This window comes from Rhamphochromis sp. 'chilingali' (assembly GCF_963969265.1).
Source record: "Rhamphochromis sp. 'chilingali' genome assembly, chromosome: 2".
Classification (NCBI taxonomy): domain Eukaryota; kingdom Metazoa; phylum Chordata; class Actinopteri; order Cichliformes; family Cichlidae; genus Rhamphochromis; species Rhamphochromis sp. 'chilingali'.
In genome coordinates this window covers 26,112,167-26,135,294 of record NC_137930.1, presented here as the reverse complement: position 1 = coordinate 26,135,294, position 23,128 = coordinate 26,112,167, and the positions used below count along the sequence as shown (strand labels likewise).

The following is a 23,128-nucleotide window of genomic DNA, read 5'->3' as shown; positions in this document are numbered from 1 at the left end:
GACTGAGGTTCTTTCAGTTATTCACCTCTGCTCCAAACCCACGTCTTTCTCCGATTCCGAGCTTGCAACCCCTCTCTTCCTCCCTCTTTCTCTCTCGGTCTCACCAGGATGTAAAATATTCACAGCTGCTGCTGCGGTCAGGTAGCACAGCCACAAGACTCTCTGAGCAAACAGAGGAGCTGTGAACGTGTGAAGCCGATGGTGTACGTTTCATTTGAGGTTCGACACAGGTCCGATAGATCCCGATGTAGTCAAAACAGAAACCGCATACTGAGCCTCGCCACATGCCTCAACAAACCAAGCTCTAACCAAACATACCCAAGTACAACACTGAAAAAATGACACTGCAAACAGCTTTTAGAAACATGTCAGGCGCACTGCAGAAATAGGAGAAACGATACGTGGCTTGGTGCCGCTGAACACAGTAACTGAGATATCACTGAGGTTTATAATCAGTGTGAAACATCTGTCTTGAATAAATGCCTCGCTTTTAAAGTCTAGCCTCGTTATGCATTACGGGCAAAGGCAAGAGCGCATTAAGTCATGTTAGAGTTGCAATAAAAATACATCAAGCTCTCTTCCAAGAGGTCTACGCATGTTATATATGCGGACTCGATTCCAGGTTCTCTGAATGAAGAAGTGTACAAATTTGTGTCAGATATCCAAGTTCCAGTCCAGGTTTCCTTGTTCAAATATGGACTTAAATGAGATGTTTTACATCTCTGAAGCTGTCCCACCAAATAATAAAGACATCTTGGCCTGGGAATGCCAGCCCTTGAACTTTATGAGGGAGGGCGAAAGGGGGAAAAGAGGAGGGGTATCGGTGTCTTGAACACATTTCAAAGTAATTGTACTTGATATGTCGTTTAGAGAACACCCAAGTAATCATATAAACAAAAGACTAGATGCCCTGGGAGGATGAAAGGAAATCTGAATCTCCCACTGATGTATCATACTTACTCATTTTTTGACATGAGTGTGAGACGGCGAGGGATTCCTGAGCACAATAAGAGGATCGGGGACCTTTTTAGTGATAAACACAGTGGGATGGACGGACTCCGGTGGATTCCTTCATACTCACAAATTAACTTACACACACACACAAAAACAGATGGCAGAGGGCTGAAAGTGATGGATGCAATGTACAAATTAGAACTGCTGCAGGCCCGGGGACAAGGAGACTGCATGTGTGCATGTGTGTGTGTTTGTTCTATGTTTGATCCTGCACCTCAGCCTTACCGAGGCATGACTTACGTTTAAAAAACTTTCCAAAAAATAAAAAGATGAATTTGAGGGAAAATCGCAGGACCCAGACAGCAACAACACGAGAGAACAAGTTAAAGAAAAAGTGAGGGAAAGCAAAAGAAGAATAAAGAAAACATGAGATCATAGTTAATTAGAATCAGGTGATAAACAATGGAGTGATATTTACGTTATACCATATGCCCCGCTACATGTGTCTTTCTGTCTCGAGGGATACAGTAACAGGTTTCAGACACGTAAGGTCAAGAGGAGGCTTTTCCCAGCTGCTAGACCACACTGATGCACACACACGCCCCTGCTCAGCCGCCCAAGTGTGTCGTCCATTTCTAAAGCCTGTTTTGTCTTTGTTGTTATTACATAAAAGACAGTGTTTATCCTCCAGGAAGCCATGTTTGCCATATGAACTTGTAAGGCAGAAGATTTTGCAGCGAGAAACGAAAACCCCTGAGCCAATCAGGCAGGTTGTCTCCTGGGCTTCACTTCAAAATCCTAATCTCTTACAGATTCCCGATTCACGCCTTGGATTTAAAAGCCCTCCAGTGGCTTACTCTTGTTTGTTACAAACCCTCATTATTTTGGCAGACTCCAGTCAAGTATTGTCTCACTTAGTCATGAAATGCTGCGCTTCTTGATCTCTGAAATATTGACTTCAAAAAGCATCTCATGATGGATTCGTCAGCTGTGAAGCTTTCGACATCAAACTGTTTAATCACTGAAAGCTCCAGCCATGTAAAGTCCACAGAGCACCATGTTTATCTTACTATGATACACCAAAACTCTCTGCCCAGAAACTCCTCCTACACTCACACAGGAAGCTCAGAAACCAACCCTGGCATAAACACTTTATTGCCAAAAGTACTCAATCACCCATCCAAATGATTGAATTCAGGTGTACCAATCACTTCCACAGAACAGGTGTATAAAATAAAGCACCTGGGCATGCTGACTGCTTCTACAGACATTTGTGAAAGACTGGGCCGCTCTAAGGAGCTCGGTGAATTCCAGTGTGACACCTGTGCAACAAGTCCTGTCATAAAGTTTCCTCACTACTAAATATTCCACAGTCAACTGTAAGTGGTGTTATAACAAAGAGTAAGCAGTTGGGAACAACAGCAACTCAGTCACAAAGCAGGGTCAGCACATAGCATGCAGAGGTCACACATTTCTGCAGAGTCAATCTCTAAAGACCTCCAAACTTCATGTGGCCTTCAGATTATCTTAAGAACAGTGCATAGAGAGCTTCATGGAATGGGTTATCATGGCAGAGGTGCTGCATCCAAGCCTAACATCACTAATCGTAATGGAAAGCATTGGATGTAGTGGTGTAAAGCACACCTCCACTGGAGTCTAGCGTGGTGGAGATGTGTTCTCTGGTGTGACAAATCACTTTTCTCTGTCAGGCAATCTGATGGAGGAGTCTGCGTTTGGCCATTGCCAGCAAAACAGTACTTGTCTGACTGCATTGTGCCAAGTGTCAAGTTTGGTGGAGGGGGGATTATGGTGGGGGGTTGGTTTTCAGGAGTTGGACTCGCCTCCTTAGATCCAGTAAAATGAATTCTTAATGCTTTTACATATCAAGATATTTTGGACATAAAAACATGCATGGGCAAGTTTGGTGTGGAAGGACTTGACTGGCCTGCACAGAGTCCTGAGCTCAACCTGATAGAACTACTTTGGGATGAATTAGAGCAGAGACTACGAGCCAGGCGTTCTCGTCCAAAATAGCTTTTGGAAGAATCAAAAGATCCCATAAATGCACTCCTGAACCTTTTGGAACAGCCCGTTCTCACTCCCGAGGCGTAACATGTCGACGTTTTGTCACGTCCCGCGGCGTTCCTGAGGAACGCGAAAGGAGACCTTCGGCGTTCTTATGGTACGCGGCGGGTTATGGCTGGAATCCAGTGCAATGACGCTCCTGCGGTAATAGACATTCCAGCCCTGTATTCCAGCCCTAAACCTAACCTTATTCCTGATCTTAACCAGGACTATAATGATGTTAAATAGCGTGTTTCTAAGCAATTTGAAGAAAAAGAGCGAACATGTGTAGATTCAGTCCAGACGGTTCTCATATTTCCTCTTTTTTCCGAGGTCGTCATTTAGGAACGTGGTGGGTAGCCGAAAACGTAATATGTTGACGATTTGTCGCCTAGCGTAAAATGTTACGCTTTGGGAGTGAGAACGTTGATTGGAAAGAATAGTTGAAATGATGCAATGTTCACATGTGTGAATAAAGACTTTCGCAAAATAACGTAGGTACTGAACACCTGAAAGCCATTATGTTGCCTGGTAATCACCTTGCAACAGCTGAAAATCCCAAGATTTTAGGATTTATGCACCTCAGAAAACATTATAGCATCTATTTAAATTACACAATAATATCTAATTTATATAAAAACTGTTGAATATTAAGATATCTGTGATATGACACCACCATGTGACTGACTGATTAAAATCCAATTATATAGTAGCTAGTATATGAGAAGCTTACTGTCTGATAAATAGCTGTGGAAATGAAAGTGGGATTTGTAGTTAATTAATTCAGCCTACAAAATCACCCTTTTTCCCTAGCATATCATTATATAAACATTTTTTTAGGTACATGTTTTTAAAATATGCAGGTAGCCCATAAGGCACGTATGGAAACATAATATAATTAAAAAGTTATTACATCTTCTTGTGTTATATGGGTATAAAATTAATAGAACAATATCAAGCATACCAATTATTTTTTATTAATGAGAGTGGACAGTGAATGGTTTAATAATCCCTTAATTATATATAGAAGTAATTTGATTTTGCTGTATAGAAATATGCAAACAACAGCTACCCAATCTAGTTTTTGGAATTTTCTCAGTGTTATGAAGTATATCAGTTATCCAATAGCATGGGCAGGCCAAATAATACTCTAGCATGGGCGTGCACTGGTTTATAAAATGCATAATTTATTTGAACTCACTGACTTTCATCTATAAAATTTGTTTCAGTCTTGCAAAAGTACATAAAAGTCTCTGTCTGCAAACACAATCATGGGTTCAGAAAACATATTAGGCCCCAGAAGTGTCTTAATTGTATCAGCCATTATCATGTCTAAGAAACCTCCCACCAATGGGCTAAAATCACCTACTTGTACCCTTTATACACCTAGAACATTGTATCATTTTGATAACTATACAATTGAATTTATATTCCCACAACTTCAATTTTACGTTCTTATCTGTATCACAAACTGTATTGTGACGTCATCCTGTTGCCTATCAGCCACTTATTAACTCACTAAAATGACCTAATTGTAATGTTTATGTGCCTAGAATATCTTATAAAAGCATTGTACCATGTGTTTTTACAGCAATAACAATTTATAGAAACAAAACTTGATTATGATTTATGACTCCGTCATGTTGCCTGGCAAAAATCCAACTAAAGACATTTATGTGTTATTTATTGTGTTATATTAGAGCTGAACCTGAGCTTTGCAGACCTAAAAACGTATTATTTACTATTCAAACAGTGCCACTTAAACTTAAACACTCAAAGTGATTAATTATATAGGCTTGCTAACAACATGAACAGACCAAATGATATTGTAGCTTTCATGGTTAGTAATAATGAGCTAATATATATGTTACAGCAATGGGCTGCATCAGTCAAAATTCAATCATATCCTTTACGTTTGCATTTATTTTTATGTTTTGTTGTGTATTTTGAAAAGAACAAACAATAATCACACGCTGAAAATAAAAATAACCAAAGTCAGTCAGACAGGTTAAAGACAAATATATTCTTTGTATTTATTCAGGTTTAAATGTATAGTATTCAAAGAGAAGCATACATGGTAAAAAAAAAAAAAAGACTTTCTTTTTTGTATTTTTGTAGGTTTTTTTGTTAAATATTACACAAAATAAATAAATTCAAAGAAGAAACATGATAGTTTTAGACTTGCTGCTGTGTTGGTACTTGACTAAACACAACACAACCTTTTTTCATTTTCCTCCACCCATCTCATCTTTTCTTCTTCTTCTATCAGTCAGCTTTCTGCTAATACTTCCTCGGCCTTCCCCTGTTTTCCTCCATGTTTTCTCTTTTGCCATTTCTTCCCCAGTCACTGACTTCACACGTACACAAATCTAAAAATGTGAGTTACCGTTTCACATTTTGGCACAGAAGTCATTTCTTTTCATAATTTTACCGTGCCAGTGTACTTTATAACTTAAAACAGAAAATAATATGTACATTGTATAGCGATATATCTTATTTCTTTCTTTAAAAATAGAAATGTCTTTATCCAACTGTGATAAAATGTCTGTTTGTTTCCTTTCTTTTCCTCCTCAGTGCATCATACTGTTCAGACTTGAATCTGTCCAATGAAGCCATCACTTCAACTCCAAAAAACGTCCAATAGCCTTTAATCTGCAGAGCTCTCCCTTTGCTGATTTGTCCAGTCATCGCTGTTCTGACAAAATAGGCAGGAAGTGAGTGGCTGGGTTTTTCCTTCGTGTCTTCCTTCCTTTCATTGGCTTTCCCTTGGGGTTCAGTGCAACAAACATGCGCTTGTCCTTGTTGAGCCACTGAGCTGAAGCGTAGGTGTTATACTTGTTTTCCTCGATGCGTTCAATTAGACGGCAGTCTGGGCCGTACTCTCTCTGTGGAGGAGAAGCAAAGAGTTTAAAAGAGCTGAAGAAAAAGATAATAATTTATATTTAAAGTAAATTAGTACAGGTTGCCTTTTTAAGATTTTCTCCATTGATGAAAACCACCTCTAGCAGGTAGCCAGTGACTTGAAACTTCCCACTGTACCACATGTGTAAGCTCTCAGTCATGGTTAGTTTTTACTCAAAAATAGTAACTGTTTTTTTGTTACCTGGAGATAGTTCTTGTGACAACATCCAATAACAAATGGTCAGCCATTGCTTAAGAACAATCCCCAGCGTAATTTTAAAAAGTCAGACGTAAAACTTGAATAGTTGTCAGTGTTGTTTGTGTGTCAGTAGTTTGGATGGCTGTGTGGTGGTGGGATGAGGGCAGAGAAGTTATTGTGACTTCTCGATGGCTCGGGCTTAGTGCCGAGCAAAGAGCATTGTGACACAAAGTTTGTGGCTTACATTACCGCAATGGCCACCCACTGGTAAATGAAGAGAAAATGATCTGAGAGAGCTGCATTTGTCAGTTTACTGGAAGCTGCCCTTGTGCTTAAAGCTAACAGCACTTAAACAGCCAGTTAAATGGATGCAATTGATATTCGCAAGCAAAAATGTACTTGCTACACACACACACACAAACACACTCTAATAGCCAATATCTCTCCTTCACGCGCTCTCTCTCTCTCCACCACAGCTGTTCAAATTGGTTCCAGAAGTAAAGCTGAGTGTTCCCAGAGCAAAATGAAAATATTTTACGAACGCTATGCAGCTTTTGAAATTACGCTGGTACAAGGTACAATTAAATATCGCGTGAGTGCATGATGTAGGAATATAAGCCTGTTCATGGTCAAATGGTTAAAAAACGTAAGTAGTAAATCGGTAAGCTTTAAGATGAAGACATGTTCAAAGGCTAAGGTTAGAGTTAGGCAAGTAGCAGCTATAGTTAAGGATCGATTGAGTCTCAAAATAATGGTGTTAATAGGCAAAAGAATCGTTATAGTAAGTACAGAAATGAACGTAAAAGTAGTAAAAGTTAAAGGTGATCATAACCTGCGGTGTCACCTATGTGCTTTAATCTGCCAATACAATGAAACAATGAATTCAATTGATTAGCACCAGATAAAGAAGTCACTGTGTAAAACCATCAAGTGTAATCGAATGCCGGCCCTTCGCCGCTCCGCTACTAGGGCTTGTGTTGTGCTGTGGAGAAGACGTCATGGGAATTCAGTTGGAGGCCATGCAACAAAATGCCTCTTTTTATTTTCTGTCTTTTCTACCGTGTGTCATTTCATCTGTTGTGTGGCTCCTCAGAGACATGCTGAAAATCAGGTCTTTCAAAGTAGGGAAAAGAGGGGGGTGGGGGAGGCAGAATCGAATGAAGGAAAGAAGGGTGAGTGAGAGAGGACAGATAAAACGAGGGCTGCTCTACCCAGAGAGACTGAAGCAGAACAGAGAAACTGAAGGATTGTGTTTCCTGTTTCTGAATGGAGTGGAGAGGAGAGGTAGGCAGAGGAGAGTAACTGTGGTTCCTATTTCTGGAACAGTGAGTCGTACAGCCTTGTCCATTGTTTTATAAAGAATTCAAGAAACTTCAAAGCCACAGAACCACCACTTTAGAGGGAAAACGTCCTTTTACCAATTTTTTTTTCACTATCATCATCAGTCAAATTTAGCAATCGCAAAAGTGCAGAAGTGCGTTTGCAAAGAGTGGAGAAGATTTTGAACTAACAAGCTGCAAATCTCTTAAAGTGGACCTTATTTTCTGTCATAGACTAAGGGTGACCAAAAATTTCAATTAATAAATTTGATGTTTGTGCAAGTAATCTGTTCAACAAGTTTATTATTTAAGCTCTCAAGCTTAAATAGGTTAAAGTGATTGAGTTCTTGAGAAACTGTGGTTAAGAATTTAATCCAAACCAAGATATTAGCTTCATTATTCAAAGAAGAATGCGGAGCTTCTCTGAAAAGAGAGGCACCCACTGGACTACAGAGCTGCATAGGACTCTTTGTACAATACTCAGTTTCAGAGGGTATATTAAAAGGGTCTTCTCACCCATCTCCACCCACCTGCTGTTTAAACCCTCTGTTTGTTAGGAACAATCAATCACCAAGGCCTAGTATAAGATAAATAGGGATGTTTTTGGACTGAGAATAAAGCTATCCTCTTAGACTTAGAGAATAATGCATATTAAATAAAAATGACAAGTCAGAGAGTTAAACAGCGTTAAAACTTACCGCTCCATACAGAACGCCATTCTTCTTGATTGCCAGGTAGTGGTTACTTTTGAGGCCCTTGATGGCCACCACACCCACATCCACTGATTTGATCTCCAAAACACCTGGTGGAGCAGGGACAGGGAGACAAATAGGGAGTCAACTTTTGTGTGGGTCATTTACTCAGATAGAGTTACATTCTTACAACCACATATTTTTCTATTTATAGTCTGGAACAGGACCCTGAACAGGTTCCAGTTTCCTTTGATGATTTATTTACTTTTTATTCTGTCTGTCTCTAAAAGTAAAAGTTTTTCATTACGTTACATTTACATGCATATGTATGTCTGACAACTTAAATGACTTTAATGATAAAGTAATTACTTTGGAATATAGCTCAAAGTTTCCCGTCACTCTTCATGCAAGTGTTAATGTTGTAATGGAGAGACTGCATCAAAAAGCAGAAAAATAGGTGTTTGACACGATTACTATCACTTTAAAGTGTGGGGAGATGCATTTTTATCTGCACGCCTCTTAATGCTGCTATAACATATCTATATTTTTGTTAATTTCAGGGTCTCCTGCACTGTTTTTTTTTATTTCATATTTTCCCACAAGTGAACCCCAGTCTTGTCCCCCTCCCTTTCTTTTTCCTTCACTGTGTGACAGTCAGCCCGGCCTCTTACCCCTGGTTAGCTTGTGGGCTGTATGCTCTGGGACCAAGGTGTTAGCCAGGAAAAAACATTTCTGCGCTCTATGTTTGTTTTTCTGACCAGAGGAGCACAGGCAGGCTGGACGGAGCAAGGCTTTCTGCCTGCCAGACTGGCAAGAGGTCAACGCGTTTGTATCAGTTTTCAAGCCTGAACCAATTACTGATTTAAGCTGTGGTTACCAGCCCTTCCTTCTCTCATCCTAAAGCCAGTTACAGCGGGCCATAAAGTAATCAGGAGATGAGGTGATTAGCTGAGGGGGGTAGTAGGAAGTGGAGGCTGGTTGCAGGAATGCTTTAGACAGAAAAGAGACTTGGATATTCACCTGATCTTTAGTGGTAAATGAACAAAAAATTTAAATGCAAATTTTCACGTGTCCCCAAAATCTGGTTGTGAGACACTTAAAAAATATTCAGTGTATTTCAACTGCCTCGAACAGTAGCTGCCTTTTTACCAGACGACCCTTCACTGCCCTTAACCCTCTTCTCTTGTACTCAGACGGAGATTTGCAACTTCCTGCAGGCTTTTGAGTTTTATGAAGGTCAGGCCTGAGGAGATTAAGGGGATATGTGAGCCTCCAGCTCAGAATGATACAAAATCTATATAAAGAATATGTCTTTCACTGACTACGCTGCGTCGCCTAGTTTGTCTTTGTTGTCACTGGACAAGGATTTGGAGAATGTTTGTGATTTTTTTAATGACTTGTGGCCTCGTGTTAAATGTTGTGGCTGATGCATTTATCCCTCATGTGGTCGATTTCAAGAACTTTGAGAAGAGTTTCGCAGCTCCACGGTGCGTCATGCAGGCTTGCTGTGTGAAGTCCATTACTCACACAGGCATGTGCTGCAACACAGCGCTGATCTATCAGGTTCAAAATGTTCCAGCTGACATTTCTGAGCTGTGATCCATTAAAAAAAAAGGAATCTGTCTGTGCTGCGCTACAGGCTGGTCCACCTGTTCAAACCTTCCTCCTTCCATTTGATGTGGTTTGTCTAAACCAAAAGCACAGGGCTCTTTTATGGCCCCTGCACCAGTTACCAGAAGCAGCCCGCCTGCCTGTGAGTGAAAAAGCCTGGCTGCAACAAAAGGCTTAAATTGCAGCAACAACAGTTGGCAGTAATGCAGGGAGATGGAGAAAAACAGGACCTGAGCTTGTGTCAGGCTAACGTTAACCTGCTGCCCTTAAAGCTGCATTTTATTATTTTACTCTCTCACTCAACACCTTGTCTTTTTTGGTGTCTTGTTAATGTGTAATTTTTATTTTTTCTGCTTTTCCCCCCCTCTCTGCTGTTTCCCTCCCTGTGTCCCTTGGATTTCAGCCCAACATCTTTATGAATTATGTTTTAAGTGCAAAGGGGGAGTTTTATGATCTGGCACTGAAAGCAAAAAAAGAAGGGAAAAAAAGCACAAAGTTTACTTAATTTAAAAGGCATGGTCATTTGCTGCTATCAACATTATTTAAAGAACTACCAAAGGCAAACACGTGTGTGTAACAGGGCAACATTTCAACTTTCATAAGAGCGAGCCAAAATGGTCTCTGCTTGTCAAGCTGTAACTGACAGAGCTGGAAGTTCAAATAAACACAGCCCAGCCGTCTAACAAGGAAGAAACTGTTCATTAACGACTCCATAATGACCTTAACGATATTTAATTATCAGATTTTTATTTTTTTTAAAGCCAAATCTGAGCTCACGAGAGCAGGTTTCGTGCATTTTAAGACTTAATGATTGCTATTCATAGTAGCGGTTTGGATCGTAACTGATTGAGATTTTTGGTGTAATCGATTGTTATACTTGTTGTTACAATGATCTACGCAGTCTCTCTGACTTACAGGCAAGAGAATTTCTCAACCAGATTTCTATTTAAATTTGGCACCAATTTCAACCGGATTTACAAAGCAAAAGAAAAACCCTAGTGGACCGGCTATAAATCAGCCACCAACCGACTGATGATAAAGGTGCTATGACATAATTAGAACAGGAACGAGCAAAGAATTAATTCAAAGCTTAATTTAGCTTTTGCATTATTTCACATACAGGTCAGCAGTCACACCGAGCTTGTCTGTTTGCCAGTTAAGCGAAAACTGTAATAACGTACTGACGTCACAGGATAAAGTCACTGGATGTATGACGGTGTTTACTTTTTAAGGCAAAATACTTTTGAAATCAACCAATTTAAAAACAACTTCTTTGCAGAGAGACCTATGAAACCTGAACTCTGCTAAATACTTAGTACTTATATGTTAATACTTACTTACTGACTAAGCAGCACAACAGGACTCACTCTTGCATTACAAAGTCAACATTCCAGTGAGCAGTGTAACCAAGTGCAATAAAACTCAGCTGTTTTATTTTATAATTGTACTGAATTATATCATAGTCATGTGTGTTAATTATGCAGGAACCACCAGGACTGCTACAAATTTCATTGTAATTTGTTCAACAGATGTGAAAATAAATGTACTCTAATGTAAAGATTAAGCATCAGCCTGGGATGTACACTCTTCTATGATCATTCTAGCTCATGCAAATCAGCACAGTCACACAAATATTAAAAAGACACACTCTCACACAGGAGCGCGCACATTCGCAGACCTCACACCGACCCCTGTTAGGCCCCTTTCTGGAAACGTGGTCAGTTAGACTCCAGCTGATCCCAAAGGTTAGAGGAGGTTGTGAAAATGTTTCCACTGTTTATCCAGGGGCTTTTTGAAGATTATACTGCAGTTGTTCACATTGTGACCTCGACACGGTGACCAGCTGTGAGCGGGTCTACTGCGTGTCTACAGCTCGGAGAGGTCTTGCTCCTCGTTGTGAAATATCATCACTTGCGGAGCAGTTTGTGTCGTGAACTCCACTCCGCGAGCAGAGTGAAAACGGTTTTTGTTCTTTTATTCTGCGTCCAGTGCTCTGCTATGAACCTCTGACTTCACTATTTTTATTTCAGCAGTGACTGATTTCTCTCACCCTTTTTGAGATAAATGTGACATCCAAGAAACAAAATTCTCATGAAGACAAAAAGGACCCTATTATGTATTTCTCTTAAAAAATTTTTAATAGGAACCTTTCATGCGTTGAGGTCTAAACAGTAAGATCATTTTTCTCTTTGAAACAAGCAGCATAGTGACTGACGACATTTCATATTCACAGTGACATGAGAGTTTATATCCAGGCAACCACCAAAGACTCCAAAGCAAAGAAAATCCAGTGGGAACACATGCAAAGGAATAGAAGAATTCAACAAGGGGGGAAATGGACCACCAAATCAGATACGAATTGCTCTATCTGGTCACATAAATAGAGAAAATGTCTTTTTAATTTGTCTCGGCCTTTGAGGCCACAGTTTTATCAGGATTAAACAATTTTGTTAGCGTTATTTATTTCTCGGAGTTTGAGCGGACTATTTCCGTTTCTTTATGAAGTCCAAAAGAGAACAAACATCTCTCGGTTGTGCAGATTGCTTGGTGAGAGCTTGTGGAGATGTTGGGCTTGAACAGAAACTGCTGCATGCTGTGTATTTTGGGGAGCACTGAGGTATTTGTTTAGACTGATGTGGCTGACAGCAGTATCTTCTTGTGCTAAGTGGCCACATCAAAGCACGCCTAGCTGATGGATTACATGAAAAAGGGAACAGAGGGCTGTTTCTGATTTCCAATATGGCCAGAATTTTTCTACAAATACAAGTTTTTTTTGTAAATTGATTTCTTTTCATATTGTGTTCTGCACATATTTGATTTGCTGTGTAAAAATCATATTAAATAAATTGTGTTTGGCCTTTGTGAATTACATTTAATGTGTTTTTTCTCAGTTCATTTCATTTTCTTTTTAGCCCGCACTCACCATATCAGCTTACTCTTGCCCGGGCAATGGTTTTATGTCCTTTCCTGACTGATGCACTCACATCAAAATACAGAAATGAGCAAAACTGCACGCTGTTAAACCTTCATCTGATGTCATTGGCCTTGGGGTGATCGCGTGGGAGAAAAAAAATTAGAAAGCCAACAGTCTAGGTGAGAGATAACATGAAATTTGCAATCACTTGCAATCACTCACGCTTAAGAGCAGCCAGGAGGAATTTGCAGTGGTGTTAACCGGGATTTGATTGAGTGGAGAAACACCTGAGAAATTGTGATTCCTTAAACGTGGTTTACTTTGTAACATGATAGAGCGCGCGTGCTGCCAGCTTCTGTCAAAAACCATTCACAAGCCTGACACAGCAGGAGTCGTGTTTTCAGGCAGAGTGCTGTGATGGTCGTCTGCATTTCACACATTTTTCATTTACAGTTCAGCTGTCAGTGCGGTGTTGCCCAACTGTTGTGGCTAGAGTTGTTGCTGAGGGACTCTTAGCTTTTAGAGATCTTCTTATATTACACCACAAGTATTACCCACAATATCATTCAGCTTGTCACATCCTCTCTCTGCTTTGCTCTGTGTTGTGTTTGTTTGCACATGTATTAATTTTGTACGCATTCAACACGCACACACTTAACACACACAGAGTAATGAGCCGGCATTCCTGACGGCTCAGTTCAAACAGCCAGACTGTCCAGATGCCTCTCTGGTCTCAACTCACAGCACTACCTTTGATGACTCCATTAAGAGGCTCAATTTTATGCAGTGTGTGTGCAGCAGGGTTAGGGGTGAGGTGTGCGTGCATGTGTGTTTGGTTGGGGGCTTCTCCTAAAGCACGTGGTGTCTATATGGCAGCAGCCCTGGATGTTATCTGTCACAGATGCTATTCTCCATCTCCCACTGCTTTACTGGCCATGAATTCAGCCTGTTCACAGGCACCAAAATGACACTTTGTGCATTCGGCTTCATCTGGACATTTTACAGCAGCGCTGCAGGTAGAAAGAGTCTTGTAAAAAATACACTATAAGGCAGTTGTGGCATTTTACAGTTTCTCAAAGAAGTTTTCAGAGGAAAGGAAACAAAATTTGCTTCACATCTTCAAATCTAAAACCCGATGATGTTCAAGGAGATACTGCATGACAAACAAAAGCCCCAAATCCTCATCTAACCCAAAACCTGGCACTAATTAACTCATTTTTTTTTTGTCAATTGATGACTCACATGTCTAACAGTTTTACCTCTGTTCTGCTACAAGAGGTCGCATGTAATGGCTCAATCATACAAAATAGGACAATAAGCTCCTTAAAGCTTTGAAAAATTTAATTGTCTTGTGATTCCACTGAATTTGTTTTCATTCAGTCACCAATTCCAGTTTGTTGCTGTAATCATTTTCATTTGCAAGGCGATTGCATTGGTTTCCTGATAGGAAGCAACCTCTGTCTAAACAGTGGCGATCCAACTCAGAGTGATTGCAAAGACTGGCAGGGTTGCAAGTAATTGCCAAGTTTGCGTCATTCTGCAACAATGAACACAACTCCTCTGTTACGTGTCTTTGTGCAGGAGGGGACTCGAGTCAACTGGTTGGCATCTGGTTGTATTCTGGTTATATTCCTATATAAATACAAGATTGCTGAGCACCTGTGTCATTTTACAGTTAAATCCTTGTCCTGCAGCAACTGCATACGTCACTATTTGTGGCGGGATTTCAGAATTTATGTTTCAGATACATGAGGTTCTAACTGGACTCTGAATGAAAGAAGTTAATCTGAATTTCTGTGTATGGAGACGACAGCAGATTGGAAACAAACAGTAACAGATTGGCAGCAATTTTTGATTTTGATTTCATAACAGTTCAACAGTACCACACATGGCATAGTAGAATTGTCAACTTGACTTAATTGATATAATTGCAAACTGATGGCAGGCTGATTCAGATGGACTTATGTTCCAAAGGTGCTTTGAAGACCCCGAATAATTGTGTTCATGCCACGGTCTCCAACCACTGTTTTTACTAATATGACTGTTTGTGACTGAATTGATTCTGGGTTATCTTATAAAAAGAAATAATAATTTTCCTGCAGTTTTTGGGCATTTGTACAATTTTATGATGTTAAGCTCTCAGCATGAGTTTGTTGCTCTTACTTTTCTCCATAAATGGCATTAGCAACTTTTCCATTGTTGTGATTTGTTATTTAAACAACAATAAACTGTTTGCTGCTACAGCATCACTGAGATGACTTCTCAGATGCTGTCAGTTCTTCCATGTTAATAATATGAAACTCTGCATGCTGGTAAAACTTAATGACCCATGGATACTTCCAAAACTTCTACCTAATCATTAAATAAGTCCGCCTGCATCGCAGACTATCATTAGTTCAGCGTTTTTGTAAACCTTTTGTCAAATGCATGAAAATAAAAAATTCACCCCGAAGCTTTTTATAGAAGTACAGAAGTATGAAAGGTTATCAGAGAATCTCCTCCTGCTTTTCTCTCTCCCAGTCTCAAGTATATGTCAGAGTATTCTTCAGCAATCGTTCACAAAATATACACAATGAAAAAGGTTTTGCGGATAGTAATGGACTCTCGATGTTTGGCCCTCTCTTCACTGAGCTGGAGTGCTCCAAAGGAGCGGAAGATCTTACAAAAACATAATTTGTTGCTGAAAGACTTTTGTTTAAGGTGGTGCCCAACTGGGTTTGTGGCGGGACTGCCTCAGTCTGCCTTCGGAAATCTGGCTCTTCCATCTTGTTGTAGCTGACACATTAATCGACAGGGGAGCAAATTTATGGGAAGATATCAAGTGGTGATGACAGGAAGTGTGTAAATAGTGATGGAAGACAGATCCTGTCATTGTCCTCAGCGACTTTTTGCAAAGAAAAAAAAAAAAAAGTTAAACAAAGACAGCACTGAAGTAAAAGGGCCATCTTAACGAGAAAATTATAATAAAAGTGGAGGTGTTACTGTCAGTATGCATGCGTTTCTATTCCTGAGGCATCCAAACATCAGTGAATGCGTTAAAGGACACTTGTAGGCTTATCCCTGTGTATGAGAGACCCCTGAAGAGTTTGCACGAAAGACTCAAACATTCAACTCTTAAATTTTAAGAGGTTTTAAATTCTCTAAATTCTCTAAATCAGTGGGTCTCAAAAGAGGGACCTGGAGCTCCCGGGGCGGGGGGCGTATTCTGCACCAAGGAGTCTAAATATTTTACTATAAGCTATAAAAAATGTGCTGATTTGGGACATGTATCCTATTAAAGACATCACTGTTACCCACATTGTCTCTGAGCAAACACAAACTCTGATATGACTGTGTCACATAAAACTGCTCTGAAAGGAACCCTTTGCTGTTGCTGTGGTGTGGCTTGGATTATTAGCGAGCTAGCTGGCAAGCTTAAAGAAGTATTAGAGCGAGTTTCCATCATCAAGTGACGATAAAAGGCTAAATGAGCTAAATTGATAAAATATGCAGATGGTTACATTCAGCTTGATTTTTTTGATGACAGCAACAGAGAACCAAAATGCGTCATGTGTCTCCAGGTGCTGGCACATGATGCCAGGCCGCAAAGCAAGCACTGAGCGCGCAGATTGAAATACTTCTTTCAGTTACTATGAAACAGGTCTGAAGCCTTTAAGGTGAAAGGTTTTAGAATACAAACAGCTCTAATTGCATCTGAGAGTATGAATGGTAGTAAGGATATGCTTAATGAAGATTATCAGGGGGCCTTGGAAATGTCTCGCCCTTGTAAGAGATCCCAAAACGTTTATTTTATGGCCTCGCTTGCTCCGCAGATTAGAGTAAAATGAGTCATAATTCAAAAGTGACATGATTTGATCCAGACTCCCGCTGCAACAACATCACAGGGAAGATGTGCAGTATGAAACCAAAATAATTTATCGCAGTTACACACCCACAGGAAGACTCTAACTAATTTCACTGATTACCACGAATGGTTTTTCCATTATTTTTGTGTATAGCCAATCAGGGGCACCCTTAATGGCATCCTGCATGTAAACAACATGAAAGTTGTAGCTGAATTAAAGGTCAGAAAGAGGAAGGTGTGTTTATTGTATGTTTTCAGAGTACAGCCGAATGTAATTGTTGATGTTGGCTCTTAAGAGCACCCGTTTAGTTTTTCCTGAACGAGCTCCTTCAGTGATGTTTGCGTGCCCGTTTTATTTACAGCCGCTAGGGAGAAGAGTCCGTGCAGAGTAACTTTAAATGAAAACCAATGCTGACACTAACCTCTGGTACTTCCAGTACCTCCTCATAACTCTCTTTTATGGGCCACACTGTTACCTTTTCCCATGAGAACCCTAAATACGCTCATCGAGCATCCCATCGAAGGCAGCAACATAGAGGCGACCAAAAGTAGAAGAGCAGAAGACGGGGACTGATGTCAGGACTTGTTACTTTTGTTTTTGGCTCTCACCTTGCTGAGTCATTCAAGCTTTATGGATGCAAAGTACGGAGATGAAGAAGTGCATGTGGTTTTAAATATGTGCACATTTATTCCACAGCAACAATCTGCAATGTTGCATTTCTAATTGCATTTTTTTTTCCTTTACAATACACAGTGCAGCCTACAGCGCTTTGATGGAGTTTCAATAGTCTAGTTTTGCTAAAGTGTAGTAAAATATATTTTAACATTTTCCTGTAATTTCTTCTTAAAATTGCCCTAAAATAATTCTAAAAGTTGAAGAGGACTCTGGATCCCAACGGCTAAACAAAGTTATTTTGGCTGAAAGAAGATTTTAGCTTTGGCACCGACTCCACAACATACACAAAAATAATATTTGGATACAAATGCATCATTCCAAATACAATTCTGTCTCTTGCAGACTTGTTAATATAAAATTTGGCTCTTTGAGTTGCAAAAAATCTGGCATTTGCAGAGTACAACCAAAAGTGATACAATACTTGTAGTGCTGACCTTTCCATTAGCAGTGCTTCCTGACTCAGGTCAATAGGTAGAGGTCAAACAAGAGGGGGCAGACCCGTGTAATTATCCAGGACAGGGAAATCCTGGTCTAAATCAGAATGATGTCCAGAGAATTAAGAGTCTAAAATTGTGGTTTGCTTGATTCTCCCATGACAGCTCAGTGATTAATGCATGATAAATGTTTGAAGTGTGTGTGTGGCAGCTTTTACAATGAGAATCAAACCTCCAACTGCTGTCACCTTGGCACCGTTTAGTAGTAACTGAGCTACTCACAAGCGCAAGTCTGCAGTCCAACTGCAAGCGCACGTCCATTTATTACACTGTGTTATTCGTTTGTTTGTAAACAAGATGTGACAGTCTGTGGACAAAATGGAGGGAAGGAAACAAGGACAGTCTTGTTTCTTACAGTCAGTGTGAGGATGGATGCTAATCACATGGCAGCCCCAAAAGATTTCCAAACTGAGACCAGAACCTCTCATTTCAAAAGGCCTTATGAGGTGAGATGGATAGATGGGCGTTTAGAACAAAACACATCAGAACGCACGATTCGCTAAAGCCTGAGTGATGTGCCGGCCTCGGCTCTGACAAGATCATTAGAAAGGTTCCGCTGCGGAGGAGAGCAGCGACCCGGGACCAGCAGCTAAAACTTCTCCGTCACCTCTGACACTGTCTAATGACACTCATTTGCAATCTGACTTCCTGAACATTAGCAGACGATTAGACTACGATAACCACTGCAATTAACCTCCGCGGTAGTTTTTCAATCTAATGCTTTCCTGAAGAACTGTCGCATCGGGTAGTTCCACACCTGAGTTTACACTCTGGAGAAACTTGAGTGCACTGTTTCTGTGCAGTTGTATTATATAAGATGCTGCATATAGAGAAAGTTTGCGACATTATTTCACATAGGCCATATGTTTCTAATAGCCAGAAACCAGCATCAGAGAAGTAATCTGTCTAAAAGTCTGTGTTTAGCTTCAAAAGTATACCAGTGTAAATGAGCAATGTTATAATCTGAGGTATAAAAATAAACAAAAAGTGTGTTCAAAACTTGTGCACAAACACACCAGAGCAGTTTTGAGTAGGACCAGTCATACGCTGTCTAGTATGTGAAAAACCACATCCATGATCACCATTAGGGGAACGGAATTGAAATATATTCTGTTTGGTTTAGTTTGAAGGGTACAATTTGTTCTTTGCTTATTTCAGAGTGCATAAAAAATGTCAGTAAGTGGGAGTGTTAGCATAAGCATAAACGCTGCTCTGCTCGCGAGCCTGTACGCAGTCATGCTATATGAGCACAAGCACCTGGACGTGGAGTATAGTTTGATGCTGGGCAGACACACGCATTATTTAATCACCAAACTTTCAGTCTGAAGCATGTCGAACATCTGCACTTACCATCAGGTGGATACAGATTGATGAAATGCTTTTTCTAAATATGCCGCCAAGACAAAATATGGCCTGAAAGGTTTAGCCTTCACGACCGAGTTCCCATATTAAGATTCGCTTTTCTCCCTGGAAGGTTCTTACCTATTTCCTAAAACAATCAAGTGGCAAGAGCTGCTGAAATTGATGGATTGTGCCTCTAATGCCATGACCTGATGCCATTATAGTTAGTGACACGTTGCAGCCTAATGGCTGAGCTCTTTCTGTGCATGTGAGTTAAAAAAAAGTGTGTACATGTGTGTGTGTGTGTGTGTGTGTGTGTGTGTGTGTGTGTGTGTGTGTGTGTGTGTGTGTGTGTGTGTGTGTGTGTCAAAGAGGACTGCAGGCGAGGGGAGGGAGGAAGAGACGCTAATTGAAATTCCTTCAGCCATGTCTGGCAGAGCCTTGGTGTCTGAGTGGCACACACACGCACACATATTCACACTGGCCCTAATAAAAGTGGGCTTTGCCATATGGAGGCCATGTGCAAGACTGGCCTCTCTGTGCTCAAGCGTGTGTCTGCATCTGTGTGTGTGTGCACATGTACTCAGCAGGCGAGCCTTGTACAGCACCAGAGCGTCGAGTACAGATGCATGCAACCCTATGACATGTGTATGAAGGTGTGCGAGTGATAAAGACCAGTTTAGAACAAGTACACAGACACTTGACATCATACATTTAGAAGAAAACTATTCAGTAATGCAGCGAACGCCTGTTTTCTAATAATAAAGATATTAGCTTGAGTTTTGGACATCACCCATCTAATTCAGTGAACTGGCAGGCAGACTGTGGGCAGGTAAATGTGGGAGCAATGTTCTGTTCTCACTCAACAACTACTGTCAGTATGTCCTTAGGCCATGCAGTTATTCTGTGCTGCTCACAGGCCAAAAGACTGTGGCAGACTTGGAGAACTTCCAGATGTGTTCAACTAGAAGATAAAGCCGCACACTACAAAATGATAACAGCTGATTTTCTGTTCTGAATCAGTCATAACTGATTATGATGAGCCTTGCAAGTCGTTAAAACTATTTAGATTTGCTGCAGTACAGATCTGGGGGGCAGGGTTTTTTTCCTGCTGTAACTGTGGATTTTGAACTCATCCTTGCATTTGTACTATTTTCCTTCAGAAACTTAAGGTGCTTTTAATATACTGGCGGAGTTTCTGAGTTCCCAGCAGCAGAGGAACTGTGAGTGTGAAAGAGAAACTGTGTGAATGTGAGGCTGAGTGATGCTGACAAATAAGCATGTGTGCTCAGTGACCCTTCTCAGGATAAATAAAGGTTAAAATCATATTTCCCTGCCCGCAAAATGCACAACCAGGAAAACAAAAAAAGGGGGAGCAGGAAGCGTTTGGTTATTACTTTATATCTGAGTCAGTACAACCTCATAGTTAGCATATGCCCAACACTATTATAGCAAGAGCACAATAGCAGCAAGGAATAAGAGTACTTGTCATTCTCCCCTGGGGTTTGGTAATAGCTGTGTTTTAGATATTTCCTCAAACAGGAAGAACTTTCTCTGGGCAATTTCTAATTGGTTCCAGTGGATCATCGCTCTTTTTTTATCTGCCTGGTTTACTTTTTTTTTTCTTCTTCTCTCCTGCTCTTCTACTGTCATGCTTTTCTTTCCCAAACTCTTTGTAGTCAGGCAATATGCCTGCCTCTGCACATGGTGAAAAGGCTGCAGGCACACAGCTCTGTTACTTGTTCTATTGCCCAGCTACCTGTCTGGAAGTGCATGGGTGCTCACAGAACGGAAACAAGGAAACATCAGTGGCCACAGATAAACATGTGAGATGAAGTGGAGGACAAGCAGTGCTGCATTTGCCACAGTTGTGCCACTGACAGATACTAAGGTTGCGTTTGGCTCTCTTTAAAAAGTCTAAAAAGAAAGATCTCATATCAGGATCTTGAATATGAAATTGATTTCTGACTTTCATAAACTGCTGTGTGTGTGGTTAAAAGCTGTTTGCACCAGAAAGGATCAGCTGACACATTAAAGGCAGATGACTTACTGTATGGATCGTCCTTGTTTCCGGTGCCGTTAACCTTTCCCTCCTCGCCAATGCGAAGGTAGAATTTCTGGGAGGAGAACAGTTTCCGCCAGCGCACGTCCCCTTGTAGATGCTTGTAGCTGCTTCGCACGTGCCGGCCAACGACCGTCGCAGACGACGATGACACATTGGTCGCCCTTGGCAACCTTGCAGAGGATGCGTGAAGCGGTGTGGGTGATGAGGAGGGTGGTGGGTATGAGATGAGGAAGTGAGGAGAAGTCCCTGCTGGTGCATTGCGGCCGTGTTCGGACGAAGCGGACAGCGGGGAGGATGAGGACGGTCCGAGCAGGAGAAGCAAGAGCAGCAAGGTGAGGGAGAGGTGTGAAGGAGGTCTACGGCAGGGGCAGGAGGAGAACCAGGCGGCCGGTGCACCTTGTGTCACTGTCCATCTACACATGGTAGTGGAGCTGGGAGAGCTGTGGATGTGCTCAGGGGCTGGGGCATGCTGAGCTGGTGCAGGGAAAGGGAATGAGAGTGGGAGAAACTCCCCCCAACTAAACCTCCTCTGTTTGGGAAACCCCAGCCTCACTGGGACTGTAGGTGTTAAAACCTGTAGAACAGCTGGGATGAAGATGGTGCGACTTGCTGTGGCAGATGTAGGTTGATCAGGAATATAAACGTTGATGTAGCGGGGGGTAATGGTGAAGCCCGCAGCGCTGTGGCTGACGCCGCTGTAGTCCCCCGGTGCTGTTTATTCCTCACAATCGTCACAGGAATGCGTCAACAACCATAACTCAGATCACCTCACAATGAGAACTACTAGGCGCGCTCCTTGGGGACCTCTCGCCTCCTCCTCCTACCTCTCCTCCTGACACTGCCACTCTCTGCTCCTGGTTTCTCAAAATCACTCAAAATCCCATTTTAAAGTTCACATCCAAAGACAAAAACACACATCATCAGTTCATTCACACAAACACACACACGAACACACGCGTCCCAGACGATTTATCCCCCCTCAGTCCTGGTTGGAGGAGAAGCAGGTTAGGAAAAAAAGATGGCAAAGTGCTTAGTAAAAAAAAAATAATAATAAAATAAATAAATAAAACAAGCAAGAAAAAAATAAAATAAAAATGCTGTTTCTTATGAAGTGTCCAGGCCACCAAAAAAAGGAAAAAAAGAAGGCGTCACAGAATCCAGACTTTCTTCTTTTCTTTCTTTGTTTCTCTTGTTTTGTCTGAGCTGGTTTGAAGTTACTTGAGTGTGTATCTGACCCCCGCGAGCTCTCGTCTTTCTCCCCTCTCTTGTAGTGCGTCTGTCAGTGGGCTGAGCTCCCTGTCTGTCCTCTGTCCTTGCCTCTCAGAGTCTGAATGCTGGAGCGGTGCGTTGCCTCTCTTCTTTCCTCCCGTGTGTGGCTCCCTCTCCTTTGGCCCCCTCCCTCTTTCCGTTGCCTCTCCCTCTCTCTCCTATCTGTCTATCAGTGGTTCGCTGGTTATTTGGAGTTTGTCTGAGGTGACTGAATCTTGTCTTTTCTTTCACCTTATTTATCTGCTGTAGTTCCCCAGATGTCATCTCTTAGTGTAATTGGACGTCTATTAAAACCACTCGGCTTTGAAGGGCTGTGTGCATTTATGTGTTTGTGCGGGAGAGGGGAGCAGGGGGTGGGGTGTTCTGTTCCACCCTGTTTTCGCCTTCCCTCCCTCTCCCCCATTTCTCTTTCTCCTCCCCTTCCCAGACCACTAGCTGAGCGGAGCAGGTCAGAAAGAAGGAAAGAGAGCCGTTCATCTCTCCCTCTCCCAGGTTTTTGGGAGTGTCATCCATCTTTCTGATCTTACTTTCCTCTTGATTAGAGGCACTTTTTTTTAATTTACCAAACCGTCTGAAATACTAAACGCTGGCCAAACTTCACTCCAGGTTTGCCTGAAAAGAGCCGTCAAATCTGTTTAACAATTCATTGATGTATTTCTGACTGACTTGAAGCCAAATAATGACATCCGTGTCTTCTTTTAAATCGGCTGAAAAACTTGTGATAAACAGCTAATTTTCCCTTATTGCATCTTCTTTACTGGCACTTAAAAACTCTCCTCCCTCTA

General features: G+C 41.3%; 1 protein-coding gene across 1 annotated transcript; it reads right to left on the bottom strand.

Annotated features, from left to right (window-relative positions):
• Positions 1-5,039: 5,039 nt before the first annotated feature.
• fgf10a (fibroblast growth factor 10a) lies at positions 5,040-22,599 on the bottom strand. The gene is made up of 3 exons (XM_080874529.1): positions 21,060-22,599; positions 8,136-8,239; positions 5,040-5,903 (listed from the first exon to the last, which is right to left on the bottom strand). The coding sequence occupies exons 1-3, from the start codon at positions 21,493-21,495 to the stop codon at positions 5,703-5,705; spliced, it is 741 nt and encodes a 246-aa protein (XP_080730655.1). The 5' UTR covers positions 21,496-22,599; the 3' UTR covers positions 5,040-5,702.
• Between the last annotated feature and the right edge of the window lie 529 nt (positions 22,600-23,128).

Bases quoted from the DNA above. Each gene is read 5' to 3' on its own strand.
- fgf10a (XM_080874529.1), bottom strand. From the start codon at position 21,495: ATGTGTAGATGGACAGTGACACAAGGTGCACCGGCCGCCTGGTTCTCC. The intron at 8,240-21,059 runs GTAAGTCATCTG...CTGCTCCACCAG, and splicing joins AAACAAGGACGATCCATACA to GTGTTTTGGAGATCAAATCA. The intron at 5,904-8,135 runs GTAAGTTTTAAC...TCTCCTCCACAG, and splicing joins ATGGCGTTCTGTATGGAGCG to AGAGAGTACGGCCCAGACTG.